Here is a 23,598-nt window from a genome sequence, read left to right as displayed (position 1 = left end):
AGATATTTGAATATAGTTAAATATTTTACTAAGTTTGCAACGAACTTGACATACAAAACATGAACACAGAACTGCAGACAGATTTGACTCCTGCACCAGGCCATGAGTCTAAATTACGGAATTACCATTCATTATTTGAGAAAAATATCAAAGGGGGATTTCTATGAAAGAATTAATTCAAATTATTCTTTTAAAAAGGGTAAGAGAAAATTTCATCATTCCTGCAGTCACTAAGTTTAGTTGTTAACAAAAATACACTGAAAATATGAGCGCATATGCTGCTTGAATGATAATCAATGCTTTCCAAAGTTAAATGGTGGTAAGATATAGGAAGACAAAGCTAAGAAGATGAGACTGCATTTAAAAGTGAAGTGAACACAAATTCAACAATAAAAGTTCGCTGAAAAGCAAAATGTGCAAGCATTGGTAGGGGCCAGCTTTGTAACTAGGATATTCATCTCAGTTATGAATACAGAAAGGTAATATGCAACAACACTCAAATGTTTCTGAACTACAAACTTTGTTACTGGACGCTCTCAATGAAAAAGTTCTAATATTAATTTAATTTAAAGGTTGACAAGAATATCTACATAATTGTCAAAAGGAAAAGCAGGGTATGATTTTGGTAGACACATTATTGTCTGAAAATGTATCTTTTGGAGAACAAATACTAAGTAACTATCTAAATGTGAACACAAGGAGAATGGTATCACATTTTTTTCCTATATCCACATTAAAAAAACAGAAGGAAGAAGATGCAGAAAAACATACACAATTATAAATTGAATTTAAGCTGATGGAGGTTTGTTTCATAGTGTTCAGCTCCATGTATAGCGTATCTGACAGACAAAAACTTGTGAGAGCAGGAACTATTTCAACACATAGTTTTGCATAGGTTAGCTTTTGCAGCATCAGCTGTACATTACCACAGCAGTACAAGTTATATAGTACTACCTCTGCAGTCCAATTTGTGCAGAAAATTATTTGACACTCAGGTATCAATCAATTTTAAAAGGCAAAATAATAATAAAAAATTGTCTTCCTGTATTAGCACCTGAGATCTGCCACAAACTACTAAAACTGAACAAAAGTCTAAAACAAAGTGGGCACTTAGGAGTGCCAGTAAAATTGTACAGTCCACATAGACCTTGATGTTTCTATGAGGCGGGAATTACAGGAAAGGTGAAACTTGCAGTTTTTCACTATTTATGGCATCATAAGATTGGAGTAGGAGAAAGAGACATGATAAGCAAGAAATACCTTTAGTGGGATAAAAACAGCTTGAAGAGAAAGCAAAAGGGAAAGGATATGAAAAAGGAAAGGCATGGAGTAAAGAAGAGAATGCAAGGAAAGAATTTGTTCCTTAAGGTGTCAGGTTCCCTCTTAGATCAGAAGAAGCGGGCAAACAAATTTTTTAAAAAGTGAACATTCTGGCTACCTATGATTTTTCAGTGAGAAGATGAGAAAGTTGAATGGAAAGAGTTGCTTCTGCTCCAGATAAGAAATACGGCCGAATAGGGATCTAGAACTGACTTTAAATTAGCTCATTCTAAAGCTCCTAGCCAGGTTAGGTTTTCAGATGGATGAAGACTGCACAGCTGGATTTGCGTGGGAGGACAATACAAACAGAACTCAAACATGGCAGAGAAGGGGATAAAAGATAGCTAAGCACAGTTAATCAGGGAAACACGGAAAAATAAAGGTCAAGCTTAAGGTAGCTTTTAATTAATATATTTTAAAAGCATCTCAGGTTGATTAAAAGAACCCCAAATCTCAAACAAAAATCCCAATCAACTGCTACAGACAACCCGAAACAAGAGAAATAGTATCCACTTACACCTAGAGGGGGAAGGCCTTCCACAATATTCTTCTTCCCAGACAAAAGATCGGACACAGGTCTCTTCTTTACTGAATCTTTCCTTACTCTGTATCTCCCTGATGTTGTAAGATCAGATTCTGACATAGATGGAGTAAGCAGTCCTTCCCCTCTTCTCTGTACCTGGCTTTCTACTAGTAAATGAACAGGGCTCATATCTTTCATTCTCTTTTCTGCCTCTGTAATATGTAATTTAGGCTCAAGAATATGCAAAGGGCCAGCAGATGAAGCAACAGAGCTATAAGGGTAGTTTAGTACTGAATCATGAGAATAACCTCCCATAACAGATGAAAGTTGGGTTTGATCTTCAGGAAGAGGAGAAAGACTTGTACTGGCCTTGTTCTCTTCTTCAAATTCTTCTTCTTCCTCACTACTGTGAATCAGCATAGTGGCATCTGAAAGGGTTTTCTTGTGATCACAGTTCACGCATTCTTCTTGCTCACCTTCTTTTTGCTTCGTTCTCTCCAGCAGAATGTTGGGCTGTGACCCTTCTGAGATAACTCTTGGAAGAGCCACATCTGCTGCAGAAGCTGACATGGTCCTCTCTTTAATTCTTATTCCTTCAAAGCTGGGAGTCAAGCCTGCTATTTCAATACTGTTCCTTTTCTGCAGCTGAGCATGGCGTGCTGATGTTAGAGGTTCACTGACCTCCTGAAGAGAATGTGCCACAGGCAGGCTGTCTTCCTGAAATGTCTGGACAGAATGGTGCACTCTCCTTGTGATGAGATCTGGATTGCTGCTGCTGATGTAGATATGTCGTGAAAGGTCTGGAGTACTATTTGCAGGTCTTGGGTATGGGTATGGGGGAGGTGGTCGATAGACTTGAGTCTTCATTATATTTGGTGCTGGATAATCCTGAGCCTGGAGCTGCACATTTGTCAACTCAGGCACACTGACTGCCCCAACAACTGGGCGCTTTTCAGCGGGATAGGGATAGGGGGATTGGCTATGAAAGCTGTAGTTCAGGTTAAATGGATAATGGTTAGACTGTGGGGCAGCAAAGTGGGCATGTTCTCGAATTTCAGGCTGACTGTAAACTAAGGCATCAGGCCTGCTGTAAGCATATGAGTTGCTGATGTTAAGATTTCTCATTGAATGACTCTGCCTATCTGTATGCACCATCCCCCTGTTGAGCTGTCTCATCACAGTCTCATAGTCTGGCGTGGGACGATAAGAAGGTGGTATTAGTGCACTGTGTCTGTGTGATGGGACATAATCAGTTCTGAGGACATCACTTCCAGTAATGCTTGGATTAGAGGACATGGGGGACGGCTGCAAATAATGCTGTGGATTGTTCAAGGAGTTTGTGCTGTGTGCACTATAGACACTCCCATTGCGGATCCGACCACTGTAGTCATGAGGGGTTCTATCCAAGCTAGTCTGAGAGTGACAGTAGTATCCATTCTGATTGCTGACAAAGAGGTTATCTGAAAGTAAAGTTTAAGAACAATCTTTATGTCCAGGACATCAAACAAAGTTATCCTCTATTAAGATGTAGCTAAGGCAATGTTTGAGATTTTCAAAACCTCAATTATTCTAAGCTATGTATTGAAATGGGAAGGGGAAAAATCCCAAACCAAAACTCCAGCTTTTCTGTTTTTGTTGATACCCAAGGTATATATACCAGAAAAACCTACTATATTTATTTCAATGATGCAAACCCCCATGGGAAAACACTGTCTGTTTAAGAATTATTTTCTTCTGTTTAGGAGAGGTTTCCTAAGTTTCAGTCCAAGATTCAAAAAGGACATATCAATCTTAAACCACACCACTGAAAAAATGAATGTCCACACCAGGTTTTGCACTAATGTAAACAGCTTGAACAGCAAAGAAAGAAAAAAAAAAACCTCCACAAAAAACAGAACAAAACAAAACAACCCCACCAAAACCATAAAAACAGTCCCATAACAACCAAACAGAAACCCTTGCTCTTCTCTCTTCTACTCCTTCAGGGCACATGTAGATCTAGTACCACAAGACCCCAAAAAAAAACCAAATTAACTTTTCTCCAGAAATTTTGGAGACAGTTTAAACTACCACCATATATTTTTCACACATTAACATATACCTACTCTGATGGGTGAGAAAATGATCTAACAGTTCATACATCCAAGACACATTTAATAATTTCATTACTACTTCATTGGATGTACAATTTGCCAGTCCCCAGAAGAGAACAATTCAGCCATTGCTGTAGATGCCTTCCATGATTTAACTTCTTGGGTTCACCAAAATAATTGCCACGCTTATGTTAGCGAATTTGCTGACAATCAAAAATCATTTCATGAAAAAGATGTTCAAAAATTGCACTTGTGCTTGTAGTAGCAAGTACCCAACAATACTTTCAACACTAAACCGGAAAGAATTCAGCTACATTCTGAATGTAGCTGAATATCTGAATTTCATGAAGACCTGTGTAACTCTGCTTAGATAGAAAATGTGCATATTCCCTTCCCAGTGAGCTGGCTTCTTAGAGTACTATTTATCCAGCAGATTTGTAGGTCTGGAAAGTTCCTATCAAACTTCAGGAGACTTTGCAAAAGATTAGATTCAGCCCTTCAGGGCAGCAACTTTGTTAATTAAAGACACAATGTGTAACAATCAAAATGATGAGGGAAAGCAGCCATGACTCAGCTGTAGACCACTAAGATAAGGAGTCTACATTGCTTGAGAATATTAGCTAGGGTTTGCTTGGGTTTTTTTCTTTCTTTGTTTCAATATAATAGATACCAAGTCCATAACCTGCCTTAGCCTTTGAATTCCTCAACACCTTGCGGTCTAGCAAACTTAGACAAATGTCTCTCTTCCTGAATTCTGGATTTACTTTTTTAAAAAAAAATTTTAGCTGTGTGAATTGTCTGGGGGCAATCTCTTCGCAGCTATTAAGACCAATATTGACAAGGATCTCACAATGCCATACCAGCTTGATACATGAACCAAAAAAAGCAATAGTCAGCTTAAACTCACAGAAGACACCTCAATCTACAGTTGCTGCATATGCTATCCTAACTGGCATTGCTCATCTCCCATAGGAGAGGATATGGAGGAGGAACAGTGGAAGAAACTGCAGTTGTTTAGCCCGGAGAAAAAGAGGCTCAGGGAGGACCTTATTGCTCTCTACAACTACCTGAAAGAAGGTTGTAGTGAGGTGTGTTTGCGTCCTCCCAGGTAACAAGCAGCAGGACAAGAGGGAATGGCCTCAAGTTGCAACAGGGGAGGTTTAGATAGGATATTAGGAAATTTCTTCTTGGAAAGGCTGGTCAAGCATTGGAACCGGCTTGTCCAGAGAAGTGGAGTCACCATCCCTGGAGGTATTTAACAGACATGTAGATGTGGCACCTGGGGACATAGTTTAGTGGTGGATTTGACAGTGCTGTGCTGATGCTTGGACTTGATGATCTTAAAGGTCTTTTCCAACCTAAACAATTCTGTGATTCCATGACTGTATTTCACATTAGCCTATGTGTCTAGAGTAGCAGCAAGCACTTCAATGACTGTTCTAGTACAAACCTATCCCATGTTCACCTATTAATTTATTCAGCTCTAGCTGAAGTAGCTACAAATACAAATTATAGCTTTAACCTTCTAAAGCTGTGTAGTGTGGCCAGGGATTTAATGAACTTACCTTGGGAAGATGCATATGGTTCAGTATAATGACCATTGTAATGCAGTTGAGGTGGTGGAGGCATCATATAAGGCTGAGGCTTAGGCTAAGAAAGCAAACATCTTACTGTTACTTAAAAACTGATTATTCTTTTTAAAAATAATTCTTGAAGTTTTTTTTAATATATAACATATACCATTATATATACATGTAACAATGTATGTATTATATATAGCATTACACACATTATAGTAATACGCATTATGTATTATATGTGTATAATATTACAAATAAACACAAACAAAGCCTTAGTCTTAAACCATGTCTCTAAATCTGCAATATAAGTTTCTCCTTTGAGATCATACAAAAAATAATTTAAAAAACAGGAAGAAAACCTGGAAATCATACACCACTAACCCAAGACTGTATCTTGCCATCTGACATCTAGGAGAGTGTCCCAGAGACAGTATTCAAACTGAAAATGGAAGTGTTTAAAATATTTTTCACTGCAATTATTTTAATTCCACAATTTAGATATTACACAGCAGCTCTTCCTACAAGTCACAAACAGTTCCTCACATACTACACTCATCTTTTTCACTACTAATTTTATTTCACTGAAAGGGACCAATGTTTGGTTCAAAGTCAACTGAAATCCATAAAAAAGCAAACATAAAGCTATTTGCTTTCCTTACCATGGACATCCTGGATGCAGATCGTCTTCTAACAGGATTCACTGTAACGGGCTGAGTTTGTCTATAGAAGAAATTTTATGGTAAAAAATTATTCTTAACAATAGCAAGACCTATTTCAAACATCAGAAAACACTCCCAAGTTCAATTAAAAATTGAACATTTTGAACTCTACATTTCTTGGAGCCAAGCCTGTGTTAGTCTTTACAGCAGTCTCAAAAGAGCTGTGTGCATTAGCCACCATCACAAAGCAAAAATCAAAAATCCAAGATCAAAATACCGTAGTTAGTTCTTTGAACCCCACATAAAATCGCCTGTTCTACAAGTCAGACATAAAATTGTTTAGGGACTGTAACGTTACAGATGTTACAGGAACTGGAAAGCATGACTATACTGCATTAGCATTTGTATGATCTAACAGTCATGCTAGTGGTAACGAATTTTCATAATTTGTTGGGTTGGCTCCAGGACATAAGGTTCAGAAGTCTTAAGCTCCTTTTCCCCCCACCCTACACTGCACCTGTGCTCTGTATCTTGTAGCAAGACAGAGGTCAAAAAACAGCATGATACAAATGAACTGCTATTTTTCAGCGAGAAAGATGTTTTTAAGCTCACCCTTTGGGAAGTGAAGGACGAGAAAGGATTGGAAAGCGTGGAAGGGAAAGAATGAGGGAAGATTTCTGAGAGCCCTCCTCAGGTGGAGAGTCCAAGGAGTCTCTAAAGACAAGGTATGTATAGATTTAGAAAAAAAACCCCTGAAGTTGATACAGGCATGCATAAGACAGTTTTCAGCTGCAGGACCAGATGACAGGAAATCTTAAAAGTAGAGATAATCAGATTTTTTTTTGAGGATTTAACCTCATGTAAAACCATGTTGCAGTGAAACAATTGCAATAAGTAATCCTAGAGACCGACATTCAATACAGGAACTACAGAACTACAAACTGACATTGTTCAGACAGAAATGCACAAGTGCCACAAATGCACTACTTCGACCAATGCTTCTTATCACTCTCAAAAGACAGACAGGTTTACAGGCTTTGAGGTATGAGGTTTACTCTATTTCAAATTGATCTTACTTCTCAAATAAATTAGCATTAAACACATTAATGAGTCACCTGTGGCACAAAATACTTGATTATCTTTCTACTGTTCTCAGTAGATTTCAAACATCTATTTTCCTGTGTATGAAGAGGAATGAAACATGTGGGAATCATGCTTTTTCAACAGCGGACTAGTCGTGTCTAATTCTCTATTCTTTGACTGAAGAAACTTAACTGAAGGAAAGCTGTACCAAGAAAGTAACTCAAATTCCAGCCATTGATTTACAAGTTGGGGACCAGCCCATTTAAATTTAATATGATGAATTGTATTAAATTTACTTTGCACTGGTGCTACTTGAGCTATACAGATTCCAGGGATATCTGAAGAACCACATACCTCTCAGCTGTCAATCCAGCACATTTCAGGAGTGCTTCACATACACTGCCCACCCTTTTAAAGCCTCTAGTGTCCTTTCAGAGCAGTTCACCCAAACACAGGCCAAAACCCTCGTGGTTCCAGTTGCTCACAAGCACTAGCAATATTAGACCCCAAAGCAACTGAAGTATCTCACAGCATTGAGATCCAGAAGCAAAGGCCAAACATTATTACTTATGGTAAGATTTCAGTATTTAATATTGTCCTCTGTTATAAAGCAGGATGTATTTCAAAAACTGGTGGTAATATTTTCTCAAAAAATATTAAGAAAATGAACCCAAGTAATTAATAACTATCATCTAAAAAGGACAGTAAAGACTTTACAGAGGAAGTAGGAGATTTCACTTCCCAGTGGAAGCTGCAAGGGCACCAAGACTTCTGCTAATGTATACTACTTACAGGCTGCATTTATTTAGTCTGTAAAATTTGTGTCTAGCCACACACATCCTCCACACATATTTTGCTGTTTCCATATCTTCCTGCCAAAAAAACAAAACCCAACATTTGCATTAAGTCAAATATTCATACCCTTCACTTGCTTTCAGACAAGCCACTGAATTTTTTAAGATTAAATTACCATTGACCAATTTCATTTTAATGTAACTTCATTAATGTCACCAGGTTTTCCCTAAAAGTCTACTTTGCAGGTCCAAACATGCACTCTAGCCTAACAATTTTCTTAGACTTATGAAATTTGAAAGTAGAAGCTGTTTGCTCAAGACACTCCTATCAGCTGTAATACTAACACAATTTATAGTTAAGATTGCCATAAGATTGTCAACAGCTGCCATTTGACAAAGCCACTGGTAGATGCTGCATAAAATTAATTCTGCAAGGAATGCCGTGGCCCATTCCAGCAAAGCTCTAAGGCTATATTTAACTTAATTGCCACTAATTTAAAAGTCAAAAAAAAATCCCAGAAATTTTGCTGGAATGGATGAAAATTTTTATGACGTCATAACCAAACATTTCAATGTACTCAACGTAAAAGATCCAATTCTTAATGCCTTCCCATAGAAAGCTGGCCAAAGGCAGTGTTATTACATTTGACTCATACAGTTCAAAGCTGCTAAATATATAGAAGTTAGGTTTTAACCTTTGAGTTAAATGATCAGTTTTAAGTTGTGTTTTTATTTACTGATGACTTAATGAAAAAAAATGTACTCACAGTTTGGAACTGAATTGTCTCTTCTTTGTTTGCCAACTCTAATGCGAAAAAGGATTTATTGTGGGACATGTTGGCAATATCGTGCCACCTGCAGACAAAAGGGACAGGATATGACTGGACAAGCTCTGATTTCCACACCATTAAAAATGCGACTGAAGACCAGAACCACCACCAAGAATGCAGATAAAGGAATGAGGACATCCTCATGAGGGGAAGAGGAGAGGCAGACATTGATCTCTTCCATCCTGTGACCAGTGACAGGACTCGAGGAAATGGCCTGAAGCTGAGTCAGGGGAGGTTTAGGCTGGATATCCTGAAAAAGCTTTTCACCCAGAGGGTGGCTGGGTACTCCAACAGCTCCCCAGGGAAGTGGTCACAGCCCCAAGCCTGACAGAGTTCAAGAAGTGTTTGGACAATGCTCTCAGGGACATGGTGTGACTCTTGGGGTGTCCTGTGCAGGGCCAGGAGTTGGAGTGGATGGTCCTGATGGGTCCCTCTCAAGACAGTATATGCTGTAAGTCTATGATTCTGTAAAAAATCATTTTATGATTCTGTGAAAAAGTTCATTAATCTATCTGAACAAGTTGCAGACCATCACTTCCTTACCATTAATGGCTGCTGAAAGGAAAACATGTACGTGAGTAACTCTTGGGAAGATGTACAACGTGTACAGTAGTTACAATTATTACTTGTCTTTCATTTGAAATTCTGTCAAGTGTTCTTTAAAAAAAAAATCAAATTTAGACAAATTTAATTATCAGTAAATTATAATGTCCCAACTGTTTGAAAGCAAACCATATAAAAAATTTAAATCTACACTAAACAAAAGCCTTTAAGGCATTATTATGTATATTTTCTAGAACTCTTGCACATTGACAGATGAAAAAAGTTTAGATTGCATAAAATAAAATATATTTATTCAGCTTCTTTTTAAATGCAAATTTAGCTTGAACCATTAGTATTATGTTAGTGTAAATAAAGCCCGTATCATAGATTTATTAAAAGAATATTCTGCAGTGCACAAATACATGGAAAAAGCATGACCTGCATATAGGGCTCTCTCTAAAGGTATTTATATGACTCCCATTTTCATTACATAGAGGTGATTTTTAGCATTTTTCCACAGCAATTCCCTCATGTATACGAGATAGAGAAACATTAATGTCTCCATTCTGATGTAGAACAAAAATCCCTCAAATTTAAGGTCTTGGTTCATAATCCTTTCTGGAGACAACTATGAAATTACCTGAACCAATCTCAAGCATAACCCAGTCTTTGTAAACTATACTAATGGGTCATTTGCCTATGCTTTATCGCCACCCAAATACCATGATATTGCTACCCATGACGGAATTGCCCATAGCCATACAACAAACAAGCAAAAGAGCAGAAAACTGAATTCTGAAACTGGAATATGAAACTTTCTGTTGCTTCCCAATGTGCAACTTTTCTCCTATGTTTACAGACACTGCATCTGCAATTCTTTGAGAATTAATGTGAAATGCATGGGCAAATCTTTATTCCTCTCTCTGTGTGTTTGATAAGTACAGCTGTTGTTTAATGCTGTAGGAAAGCAGAGCAGGGCACTTTGATGACTCCAGACAATTAAAAAGATCTCAGCATCAGCTCTCCTATCACAGCAGAGACAGAAATTTCTGTGAAGGACATTTAACAGTAGTGAATTTATGAATTCTGTCAAACAAAACTACTAACCAGAAAGAAGCACAGTTGCTACTTTCTCTAATCCCAGAAATGCACCAGAAGTGATGTTCCAGTAACTGCTGGACCATAGGATTTCAAGCTTTCTGTTCATATTCAGTCAAAAATTCAATTCTAGAAGATTAAAGTTCATAAGAATAAACCCTTTCTTGCTTTAGCAATAACTATAAATTGCTGAGACTCATTTTATAAAAAATCTCAAAATGTCTTCTAAAAATTTATTCCAAATTCTGCCCAAAGATGCCCAAGCAACCCCCCTTAAAGTCAGTGGGAAGCCATTTCACATGAAGACTGAATTTTAAGTGTTAGATAAGTCAGAGCTCTGTCTACAATTTATTAGAACATTCAATAATAAACTAAAAAAATGTATGAATCCAAAATAATAAAACAAATTTTATCGTGTAACTCTCCACATATATGTATAATATATGAAAGGAACTCCTAGACAATTTCACAGGTGAGTATTTCTATATGAATTGATGTGACAGTCTCAGGATTTAAGATGCTCTGTGTGCAGAGAATTGCTCCTTTTTGACTCAATAAATGTTTTGCAATGCAACAGTATATTCTTAGAATTAATCTGTCTGAAAGAGATTCATTCTGCAGTTAATACATTGAAAAATTCCCTCTGGAATTCACTGTACTCACTATAGCCTGATGACTAGAAGACTATGTTCAGGTTAATCAAATGAATAAACACAAGTCATATCTAAGAGTCATCGATGCTTGTGAGGAACACACATAAAATGTGAAGTTCACAAAGATATTTTATGAAAGAACAATACTAACCTAAATACAACAGGAGGACGACCATTTTTGTGTTTCACAAAGATACCATCAAGACATGCTCCAATGAATATGTCACTTCCTTGGCTGTCCTGTAAGAAGTTGCAAAAAACTATGCAAGTACAGAAAAAGGTCTTTGAACACAAAGTTACATAAGAAACAACTGCTTCCATAATTCAGGAGGAGAAAATTCTGCATGGTGTGGGTTTTGGGTTTTATTTATTCTTGGCAGGAAGTAACCGCTCTAAACAGAGAGAAAAGGGCAATTGAACCAAAGATCAAAACCCCATTTACCTTTGCAGGATAGGTCTCTTCACCATAGCCCTCCATTCTTTCTACTTCTTGCATATATAACATTTCTGCATCAGGAGGAGTAAGGCCTCTATAAATGAAACAACAATCAGCCAGTACTGCCAATAAGAACAAATCATCCTTGTTTTACTCTGAATGACACTGTCAAAGCTTGAAAAGCATCCCGAAGACATCCAGGCAACCATCAAATCATGCTGTTTCTATCTGTACCAATGGCTGATATATTTGGCTCAGCCTTTGCACTTTGATTCTAATAATTTCTTTCTCTCTGGCATCTTTAGGGGTAAATGGCAACAAAAACCAGTTAAAATTACCATCTCTGCTAATGGCAGACAATTATGACATTCTCGCTCAAATCCAGCAGTCTCTCCACATTTCCTCACTTTATCAGAGGCACACATGTTCAAGACATTCATTTCCCCTATACTGCTGTAGGGGAAATATGAAGTCTGGCATTTTACATTTCAGAAAAGACGGTTTCATCTTCTAAATGCTGACAGTTTTAACTGTAATACTTTGAAAACATGAGGACAAGATCTGTAGGTAAAGCTAGAATTCTTTATAAATAGACCAACTGACAAAGCTTTCTCACAGACTTGCAGTAGTATCACACGGCTTCAAAGCTTGTGTTTACCTACCCACCAACATACCTCAGTTACCTCATAAAAGACAATATTTCTACGTGAAAAGTCCTATCATACTCATTGTTATGTCTCTCAATACTTTTTCAATCATAAATCTCTCAATTTCTTCCACTTTTTCCTAATGTCATGAAGATTAAGTTTACTTTGCTGAACCTTAACCATGCAATCTTGTAACAAGTGTATTTCAAAGACAAGTGAAACTGCAATTTTCAAACTGTTGTTTTAAAACAATACAGGGGAAATTATTCAGTATTACTCACATAGTCACAAACATTTTTCTCTGATGAACCGATAAAGAGAACTTAACTTTCCTTTGTCCTGGAGTACTGCACCTTAGCTCCCTTCTACCTAAGTTCAGAGGCATTCTGGCACAGTTACGGTCTCCACATTTCTCCTGCTCTCAATAACTCCCAATGTTGTTTACCAAGACACATCCTTACTCGGGTTAGAACTTCACAAGAACAAGAGTCAGAAGCATTATACAGGTGAAGTGGCACTATTTAACTGTGTCCTGTATTCTTTTCAAGCAGAATCCTCTCATTTATTTTACTAAATATTCTGTTCTCTTTTCATTTTCATTCAGCAAAAACTCTGGTGACTTTAACACAGATGTACTAGAGAAAAAACTCATTTAAATGGGAAGTGAAATTAGTCCAACTGTATTTCAAGATTCACAACTTTCTGAGCTACAGAAGCTACTGAAGACCGAAATTAAGCATTGAAGAGTTTTAGACGTGTTACCTGTACTTTTGATGTAGCAAGGCAACCTTCTGTGTTGCTTCTTCCAGTATTTTTTCTTCTTGTAGCCAGCCCTTAAGGTAAAACAGCATTTGTGGAATGAAATACAAAAAAATTCTACAAAATCAAATGGTTATAGTTTCTTTACACATATGAAACAACCCTTCACTCTAGTCTTGGAGCTAAGATGCTATAATATGCACAAATAAACCCAAAAAGCACAAACACTGTTTTGAAGTGGTTTTACCCACTTTCCCATCTGTACCTCAACCTTCTTTTCAGTACAATATACAACAAAATTGAAAAGATCTTACTACATCTTTGTTTCTGTGTAATATAAGGTGTCATATCTCACTCCAATCTCAAAGAAAACCTTTAATAAATTTGACAACCTATGGAGCAGTAAGATAGATGAGCATGGAATCTTCCTAAAAATTACTTGCATTTACCAATTTTAAGAAGGATTTAAATTTGTCAATTTAATAATTTAAATGCACCAATTTAAAGAAAGTACTTACAACTGGAAACAAAGCAAATCTTTGTAGAAACTCCTGAGATTCATACTGATCATAGTCTCCAAAATCCGCTAAAAAATAAAAAAAATCTTGGATTCAAACACTTTTAACAAAATGATTCAAAACCCAGTTAATTGCAGCAGGATCTCCAAGTAGCAAACCTTCATCCTATTGAACTACAATCTGAAAGCAAAACAACAGAACGAACTAATCAATAACATTTATAAAGAGAAAAGGTAAAAAAAATCCCATCTTTTCTTCAGAAAAGTTGGTAACACTCCTTGTGGATAGAGAAGAAGAAGAAATGATAAAACAATCAGCATTCAAGTTCCTTAGTTCTTTAGTGTTTTAGTAGTTTGATTTTTTTAATCACAGAACAGCTTAGGATGAAAGAGGGTTCCAGAGATCTAACTCTAAGCAAGATCAGCTACAGCAGATTGTCTCAGAGCTTTCTCCGGGCAAATTTTGAATATTCTGGCTCTATCTTCTTTACTCCCTCCTATCAGATACTTCAGTATGGGTCCAACAGACTACTCTGACTTGGAGCTTTACTCAAACACTGCACAGAGCAGCTGGAGCATCCTTTGGCTAACAAAACTTTTACAGCTCCCTGCACACAGACACGCAGAAATTGGGAGCTAGAAGCCTTTCCAGACTAAGGGGCATGCTCAGAAGGGATGTAACAGTTTTGATTCTACATCATGCCAAAGAGCATCTCAAGGAATCTCACTCTTTCTCTGTTTCCAGGAAAGGACTAGCGAACATTTCAAAGAAGAGAAAACAGTTTACACTGGAAAAGTTATGTACCAGCCTTGGCAGAGAAACTGTGGAACAGCAGTCTGCATGGAACAGCAGTCTGCATGGAACAGCTGCTCCCAAAAATTCACATTACCACAGACTCTCATACATATCAGTATCATTTTAGGGACAGTCAGGAACCAATTTTGTATTAAGTATTAAAATATGGAAGTTATTTATATGAAAGGGAAGCATCTCTGACACACTATACCAAGACAGCTCTTGAGATAAAGCAGTGTTTAGAATTAACTTATTGTATTTATTTTAAATACAGATCATTCTTGAAACCAGTTGACTTGAAACAGCAAACACTGCTTCTGTTCATTCACTAGCTAAAATTGCTAACCTACCTGGTATAAGCTACTTCAGTCATTGGAGCACATTAACTTAGAACCTGTGCTTTTTTTGAGTTGTTTTTTCACTGTGTTATCAAGACGTACAGTTCATCCCTTATACAGGAATAAAAAAGGATGGTGAAAGCTAAAATTATGAATATTTTCCATCTGGAAAGAGGGTTATATTGAAAGATTTCTATAAACAACTCACTGAGCAGAGAGACATTTACACTGTCCAAAGACATGGAAATAACAGAGCAAGATTTTTTTCAGCTGAAGACCATTAAAACCTGGCTTGGATTAAACCGATTCACTGTTATATAAACAAGGCATTAATACACTTTATCCTACTCCACTGGTAACCACATTTTAAAAAAAAACAAGATCATCATCTTTATTGTGATACAATCAATGTATATAACTAAAAAAATACAAAAAAATCTTTGGTTGTACATGCTGCCAATGACTTTAAGTCCTGTTCAGTTTTGGCAGGTTTACAATTGCTGCTAGATATACTGAAGTGGCATTCACTCTGAATGATATACAAATAACAGTACACAAACACATTAAACACAGCTGCTGCCATTACAAACTTTTGAGAGATTTAATGTCAGACAAGCACGTTGCAAGGAACACCAGACATGATCAGTGCAGACAGACTCAGGACTGGTATATACTCTATCCCCTCTGACCCTAGCTAGGAAAAATAAAGCTGCCTTTTTCATATGTATCACAGAAATGTGTTTTCAGGAGTGATTTGAACACAAGAACTGTTAACAGTCTCGCACACTAACTTGAAATAATCTTATGTGATAGGAAATTTGGGATAAAAAAATGGAAATACAAGTACAGCTGTACATTCAAAGTTGCTTATTTATGAAGATGTGTCAGAATAAACAGTCTCCATTAACAGAAACAAAGGAAGGGTCTGTTGATGTAGGCAGACAACTAAAGCCTTTGCCCCTAAAGGAACTCCAATGTCTATTTCAAATCCAGCTCCTGAAAGTACATGTTAGATACACAGGTATCTGAGGACTGCACAGAAGCAAGTTCGGGGCCACTGATCCAACTGTTCCTCTCCTCAGTCCGTATGACAAAGTCCTAAGGAGCAAGCTCCTTTCATAACTTACTAAATTGGGTCTTTTGAGTGACAAATAGAAAACCAACAATAGAAAATATATCATCAAAGTTTCTAATTCAACATTAGCTAGTTGGCATAATTTCTTACTTACCCTGAACTGCCAAACCAGCCAGATGTATTGCTTGTTCCAGCGTGCAAGGAATGTTGCCCTCCAATATATCTTTCTTCAATTGCAAATAATACTGATACCTACATGGGCAAAAAAAAAAAAAAAAGCAAAAGCTAGCATGGGCTTCTTAATTTTTAAGAGACAGCAGAAAAATGTGCCTGCACTTCCTATTCCTCTCTGCATTCCCCAGTTTGAGTTGAGGGTAGTCTTCCTCATCATTTGGACCCACTACTTCAAGGCCTTTTAAAACTCCTGCCTCCCTTAACTTTCACATACCATTCTAGAATCAGCGATCTTAAAGAATCTCCACAATTTCTATCTACTACCAATCCCTCTTCTTTTTTTTATTTTTACCTCCTCCTTCCTTAAAATTGTTGCTATAGTCTCTCCACAATGTTCAGTAAACTGCTTCTGTATTGCTGCATTCTCTTCCAATAGATCTAACAATGTGCATTCCCTCAATCCCAGTAGTGACTTTCATTTCTGCATTACAACTTCTCTGTACATTTTGTTCTCACTTTCAAGGCACCGTTTCTTTTTCTTTTAATCTAAGCTTTTCCTGCATCATCTCTTGTACATGCAACCACTACTAGCTGTACTGTTTCTTCACAGACTGAGCCACTATTTGCCTGAACTTTTCTACCCCTTTCAGTCACCCACGGAACTTCCTATCTGGAGTCCAAAACACCTCAAAATTGCCATTACAGCTAGACAGACTTAGCCAAGGAGGACATTTTTCTTCTGTAAGTCAAGTTTTAAAAAGTTCTTGACTTCCTCATATTGCATGTTAACTCTTGTGAAGTAAGGCTTTAATACTGAGAACATTAAAGTATGTGCTATAATTCATTCAGTGATTAGAAAGGTCAGGTAAACTCCACACAAATTTTATTCATGTTAATGGACAGCACTCTTCCATTACTGTTTGCTGTCCTGGTAAATACAGTGATAATTTATAAATATTGTTTAGACTCTTGGGGATCCTGATACAAAAACCCAGTATATCATATGAGAGTATGTAACATCCCTATATAACACACACAAGAACAGCTGGGGCTAAACCCAGGCCTTAAAAAAAGGGAAAAGCCCAAGCCATTTGGGGAAACAAGTCTTCCCAGTCAAGAAGCAGAAGGTAAGCTCTTTCCATAGAACTGCTATTAAAAGCAAACATTTAGATAAAGAATCTTAACACTACCTCTGGAGAGCACATCTCTTTTTATCTATAACATTTCCATTTCCTGGTGTACCTTAAACATATAATTTGCTTAAACATGTTCAATCTCATTTGTATCGAAAAGGCATGAAAAAATCCAGATTTCTGAAACTAACCCAGACTCTTACTACCATATATCAAAGTAAGTACCATCCTCTAGGACACAAGCATAAGGCTGGCACATAAACTCCTGCTTTCTACCTCGCAGCACACCGCCAAATTTTTGTTAAAGCTCCAGCATAAACACCGTATTCTTCAAATAAATGCCAGAGAAGACTATTCAAGGTTCTGCAGGCATTTTAGCTATTCAATGCAACACCATGATACTTATCTTACTCTAATGCATCCCAGTACAACAACACAGAATCTGAACCAGAGACTTTTAAGCCACTAAAATTGCTGAGAAATAGCGCAAAACTTTGGAGTTTTCAGGAAAAAAAAAATTCAAAAATTACACATAAAACCAAAAACTAAAGCTGCCAAGCATTGAGCAGTATATAACAGCACCAGTGTCTGCACCACAAGGTCTGCACCTGGTGACCCTCAAAAGCTTTCACATCATAATTAGCAGGAAAGGTGTCTGGCAGGGTATTTTAGGAACAGAGTATGTAAGACAGTTTCATGTAGCCACAGAATAAATTAAGCTGAAAAGGACCTCTGAGTGATCATCTCCTTCAACTCCCCACTCAAAGCAGGGCCAACTTAAATTTTTTAGCTTAAGTGGGTTAGTTAATACAAGCACATATTTTTGAAATAACAACACAGATTTGTAATTCAGCTATGGGTTTTGTACTCATTTGCCTATTAAAAAAATAATTAAATTAGAACTATAAACATTAAGTCATTAGAAGCCAATGTACAGGCCCATAGGAATAACTGGCCAGTATGTATGCTCAGTTCTATTTTTCCCCCTGCAGTCAGCAATAATTATGTGATTTTCCCCAGTTTCACAGTAGAAACAAACGCATAATACCAGAATTAACATCCATATTTATGGCTCAGTTATACACAAAAAAAAAAAAAATCACAAGCTGAAGTCTAACCTGTAGCTTGCCAATGTATTGGACTGAAAATACAGAAAGTACTAAAAGCAAAACAAAGGAAAGCACAGCTTAATAAAATCTGCATGTGCTTTGTGTAGGATGGAGGTCCACAAAAACAACACATGAATTTTCAAAACAAAAAAACCCAACCAACCAACAAAATTTTAAAAGTCAAACATGAAGGGACTAAAACAATTAAAAGTCTGACCATGCAGGTATGCCTGTTACTTAAAACAGGTTTGAGCAGATTCCTAAGATCATAAAAAAAGTTAGTTGCTTGCTTAGTTTATCACATATTTTAAATATTCCAAAGATACATTAGCATACGGTTTGAACATAAATTCTGCCTAAAATAGTTTTCATTTCTATAAAGGTAGGGGAGTGGAAAGCAGACAACTTTTAAATAAACCATACATTTCAGAATGCTGAAAGCAAATTTATTAACACATAGAAGTTTATAGTAAGAAGTTTACCTGGTAATCTCCTGCTGAAGCTGAGAAACAGTAGGCACATAGAACACTACTCCAAAATACACAGTTGGCTCCAAGGCATATTTGTCCAGCTGCTTTTTCAGAGGCTTGTCCAAATCTACCCATCTGCGTTGATTCTGCTTATTATAATACCAGAGACTGAAATATGTAATCTGAAAAAGAGGCATTGCAATGATGAAAAAAAGTTAATATTGTGATATTAGATAAAATACATTGTAAGAAAGTCTTGCTACTTAGAAATAAATGTTTTAAAACACTGACTAAGGCTATGGGTTATTGAAAATTCACAGAGCTGCAGAGACATTGACCGTAAAAAGCAGACACTACACTCAGAAAATCAACTCGCTTACATAAGGTCCCCCACCTAAAACTGTACCAGAACTACTCTTTACTTGCAAACAATTCATAACTCATAACTCTGTTGTGGCAATTCACAGATGCTAGTAGTAGACATTCATGTGTGACAGGAAATCTAAGGGAAGTGAGGAAGGCAAATGGAAAATGACATGGGACAGAGGAGAGCAAAGCATGGCTTCTCTGGGGACTTGGTAGGCGGCTCACATGGGATGCTGAAGGACAAAAAAGCAAAGGACAGCTGCTCAGTCAAAGCTGAGCTCATTAAAGCATATCCATGGCTCACTCCACAAGCAGGAAAATGACCAGATACAGCAGAGTAGGAAGATATCTTGCCTGAGAGGGCACCCCTGACCAAGCTAAAACAGAACAGACAGTATGCAATGAAACAGACCATTGCGAGAGGCTGAGGATGGCCCTGGAAGGCCAAAATCCCACTGGACAGCAACTTGAGCAACACCATCTAACTTCCACTAGATCCTCTCCCAGAAGGAGTCTGGATCAGAGTATTTTTCTCTTGCTCTTGTCTTTAGAACAGGACAGTCCTAAATCCATACTGCAGAGTCACCCACTAAAATTTCAATTTCTCCGCTATGTTTAAACTGGCTAAAATCTGCTCCCACAGTACTGATTTCATGCAGTTCTGGACCAGAAAACAGATGTGGATTGGAAAATACTCATGTCACTATCAGACCAAACTGGATATCATAACTAGAAGTGTTTTAACTGAGGGAGGCAGATAAGTGAATGTTAAAAATTACCAATTAAGTCTGTAGGTATTTACATTAAAATTCTCCAAGTCCTTGCTACATACCCTTTATTGTATGTAGAAACTGTAGAAATACCAACACCTTTAATCCAATATTTTTCCTTACATATTTTCAGACATTTTTAACTTACACAAAATAAAGCTTTTAAGGATGAAATTCTATAAAGCAGAGCAAATATTTATCATGATTTCTCTAAATCAATAATTTCTGTGAATTAGTTATCGAAAATTTGTGTCCCTACCAAAAACGTATTTTCTGTTGTTTTCTCAACAGCTGTAGCATTTTGATACTTTGGAGCACAGATTTGAAATTCACTGGAGAGAAACAGCTCATAGTAGGAGAAGGCCACTTCAGTACATTCCCGCAAAAACTCACCCATACACACAGCTGAAAATTCATACACATACATCTTCTTAGTTTACAGTCTAAAAAGGATGAAGAGCCCACCCTCAGGGGAGTTCAGATTTTCCTTACAGCTCTGACAGGCTCACTGTGTGTGCAACAACCACATATACCCTATCCCAAACTTCATGGACAGCACTGAATCAGTGCTCCGTATCAGCACAGATCATCGAGTAATTCAAGGCACAAAAGTCAAGATGTAGCATTAAATTAATAAAACCATCTATTCCATAAAAACATTTTCTCTGGGATATTAACAAAAGTAGGAAATTAGAGCCAGTTCTAAGGCATAATGTTCCTTTGGCATTGCACACTGGCAAAATGTACTTCTTTGCTCCTCTCTAAATTAGCACAAACACAGTTCTAACTGATTGTTGGTGGGTTTTGGTGTTTGTGGGCTTTTTTCCCCCAAGGTTTAAAAAAAATCCTTTAAGTTAAAATTAGTGCTAGCTGCCATGTAATTGCAAAATTAGTATTCACAAGATAAAAAAATAAGTATGTTCAGACAAAATCTGCCTATTTAACCTTAAGATGCCTTCTATAAACTCTAAAACAACTCTGGCCCTCTGATAAAAAGATAGCCTATAATACAGAAAATCAATTGAATTAGAACAGTTCGGAGAAGAAAAAAGCAGGTTTTTTTCCGTATAGAGGAAGATATCTAGAGAATGTGCAGAATGGGAAAGTTTAAAAATCATGACAGAGAACCAGACTATTCCCAAATCAGAAACAGAGTTCTCTGTAAAGCAAATCCTACAAAGCAAATTTTTCTCAGGTGGACACTGTGTGGCCATCACTTCTAAATTTTGAAAGCCAAGAGTAAAATTTAGGAAGTCATAAATACTTTGACTTTCAAGAAGACAAAAGAAATACGGCTCTGAATATAAATAATATAAACAACACTGATTTCTAAATTTTCCAGTCCAGACAAACAAAGTTTGCTGATACCTTAAATGACATTTTATTTCCATTCTTCAATCCCCCAGTCATTAGGTGACCACCACCACCCCACAAGGATATTGAAGACAGTATCTTAAATTCCATAAGATGTTGAGGAAAAAAACCCAAACAGTAGTACCACAGAAACTCCATTACGAAAGAAATACCATGTTCACTGCAACATCACATGCTGGAAAGGATAAAATGTACTGAACGACTGACTAGTCCTTAATCCTTCCTGCAGACCGAGTAAGGAAAGGAATGCGTATAAAAAGGTGTATTTCTCTTTCATCACAAGACTGTTAACACCATGTACACAGTCACAGGAGCCAAAGTCAGGCTATGATGCTGACATTCTGCTCTGGCCCAGCCCACTTCTCTGACAGGACAACCACATCAGCCTCGGCTGAGCACCATCTGAAATGTGGAACCACAACATTCTGGAAGAGCAGCGGCCATGACAGCATGGCAGACTGAAAGCAAAGGGTAACAGCTACAGCTGAAAGAGTTCTATAGAGCATATCACACAAACATGTTTGTAAACCAACTAAAAATATACCCCAAAAAAAGCACAGCAATTGTTTGGATAACTCACTTGCAGCCTTGGTGTACTTAAACCTCATAGAAGCACAGATGCAAAACAAAGGTGAGGAGAAAAAGAGCACAAACTTCTGTTAACATCACCACTGTTACAAACTCGCTGATGTAAGATAACTCCTGATTCTACACCCTGCATTTAAACTGAATGTATAGACTAATTTTAAGGCATGATGATCATCTAAGTACATCTATTTCTTAGGAACACTGACTGCTTTTTATTGCCTACACACAGAACCAAGCAGTTACTGGCATAACAGACTAAGAAAAATGTTTCCACATTTTAAAATATCCTCTGGAATCCAGCATATCTTTAAACAAGCCATGTAAAATATTACAGACCAAAGCTGGTCTTCTAACTTCTATGCAAACCTTTCACTTCACTTCAAGGGCAGAATTTGATCCTGTGAGTTTTCAGAGGAGCTTATGCACCCTGGAATATTCGCACTGATTAAAATAGAACCCACTTTTATTCATTGCTATAACATTTTATTATTAGCAGCTCAGGACAACATCCAGTGCTAAAAAGAATGGCATGACATAATTCTTAAAATATGTTAGGCTGTTAAGATTAACACTACTTTGAGGTTCGTTTATTTTAGTGACTTATGACCAAACCCCTCTGAAGAAAATCAAATAGAAATAAAAGGAACATATAATTTCTGCACACTTAATTTCTATCTATTTGCTTTCTGACACTAGAGACAGTAAATATTTTTGCATAAAATATCAAGAGCTATCAAGAACACTAAAGTACCAAAAGCCCCACACAGTATCTACATCTCACAAGTTGGTGGGAGTGGAGTCACTTCATCATTGAAGTCAACCAGACTTCCTAAGCTAAGCAGAGGAGTTTCACCAGGTATGAGTGCCACAAAACTACATTACTGCAGGTAACTATATTAGATCTTTTGGCATGATGTACAGTGAAAGTCAGAGAAGTGAGGCTGATCAGCCTTAAGAAGAGACTAAGTAAAATCTTACTGTGGACTTCAATTGCCTAAGAGCAGGGCACAGACAGAGAAGATAGAGCCAGAGTCTTCTTGGAAGTAATCACCACAAGTATGAGAAGCACTGGGGACAAGCTGCAGCATGGGAAATTCCAGTTAGATCAGGAAAAAAATTTCACAACAAGACTAGCCAAACACTGGAACAGATAGCCCAAAGAGGTGTCAAATCTCTATCCTTGGAGGCACCTGGGTGGTAAACTCACCCAGGCAACCCACAAACCACCTGATTCTCCTGAGCAGAGGGTAGGACCATGCTACCCTTGGAGGTCCCCTGAGGCATAGCAGTGTTCAAAATTTACTTCAACCTTACATATTTAATAATATATTTTACAGTTAATTTCCATATCCTATATTATCAATCTTGAAAAATATCTCATACATTACAAATAGACTGGAAAAAAGAATTGTTTTCTAACGGTTAACACGGTGCCTTCTAATTAATGTATTTGGCTACCTGCCTCAAGGGTACCTGAGGAATCACCATCCTAAGACAAGGCAAAAAAAAAAAAGAGAAAACAACAGCAACAGAATGCAATCAAAATGTATTTTCAAGCTTTTCCTCCTTTACACTCATACATACAAATAAAACAAACCATAAGACATCCCTGATCAGAATGCTGAAAACACCTTCTCATTATTGAAGGATAAGCACTGCAGTCAAATTCATAAAAGTCCAGTTAGCCCAAGGGCTCCACCACATCTAGCTTTACTATATGCTTGGATACAGAACAGCTCCTGCTATCAGGATAGCACAGTTTAAACAAACCACGTGCAGGAGAACTGGGTCAATAATCTTATACTAAGCACAACCGCCAGATACCAAATGAAAGCTTTACCCTACACCCAATGTTAAGAGCTACAGAAGG

General features: G+C 37.3%; 1 protein-coding gene across 1 annotated transcript in view; it reads right to left on the bottom strand.

Annotated features, from left to right (window-relative positions):
* PTPN21 (protein tyrosine phosphatase non-receptor type 21) overlaps positions 1-23,598 on the bottom strand; it is a 46,232-nt gene that overhangs the window by 13,045 nt on the left and 9,589 nt on the right. The window contains 11 exon segments of the mRNA XM_032113262.1: positions 1,838-3,303; positions 5,502-5,586; positions 6,176-6,236; positions 8,051-8,130; positions 8,820-8,907; positions 11,328-11,416; positions 11,619-11,706; positions 13,022-13,092; positions 13,537-13,604; positions 15,899-15,996; positions 18,643-18,812. Coding sequence (XP_031969153.1) covers positions 1,838-3,303; positions 5,502-5,586; positions 6,176-6,236; positions 8,051-8,130; positions 8,820-8,907; positions 11,328-11,416; positions 11,619-11,706; positions 13,022-13,092; positions 13,537-13,604; positions 15,899-15,996; positions 18,643-18,812 — 2,364 coding nt within the window.

The sequence above is a fragment of the Corvus moneduloides genome, chromosome 6 (genome assembly GCF_009650955.1).
Source record: "Corvus moneduloides isolate bCorMon1 chromosome 6, bCorMon1.pri, whole genome shotgun sequence".
Classification (NCBI taxonomy): Eukaryota; Metazoa; Chordata; class Aves; order Passeriformes; family Corvidae; genus Corvus; species Corvus moneduloides.
The sequence above is the reverse complement of the archived record's forward strand: the minus strand, read 5'-3'. Positions and strand labels throughout refer to the sequence as shown.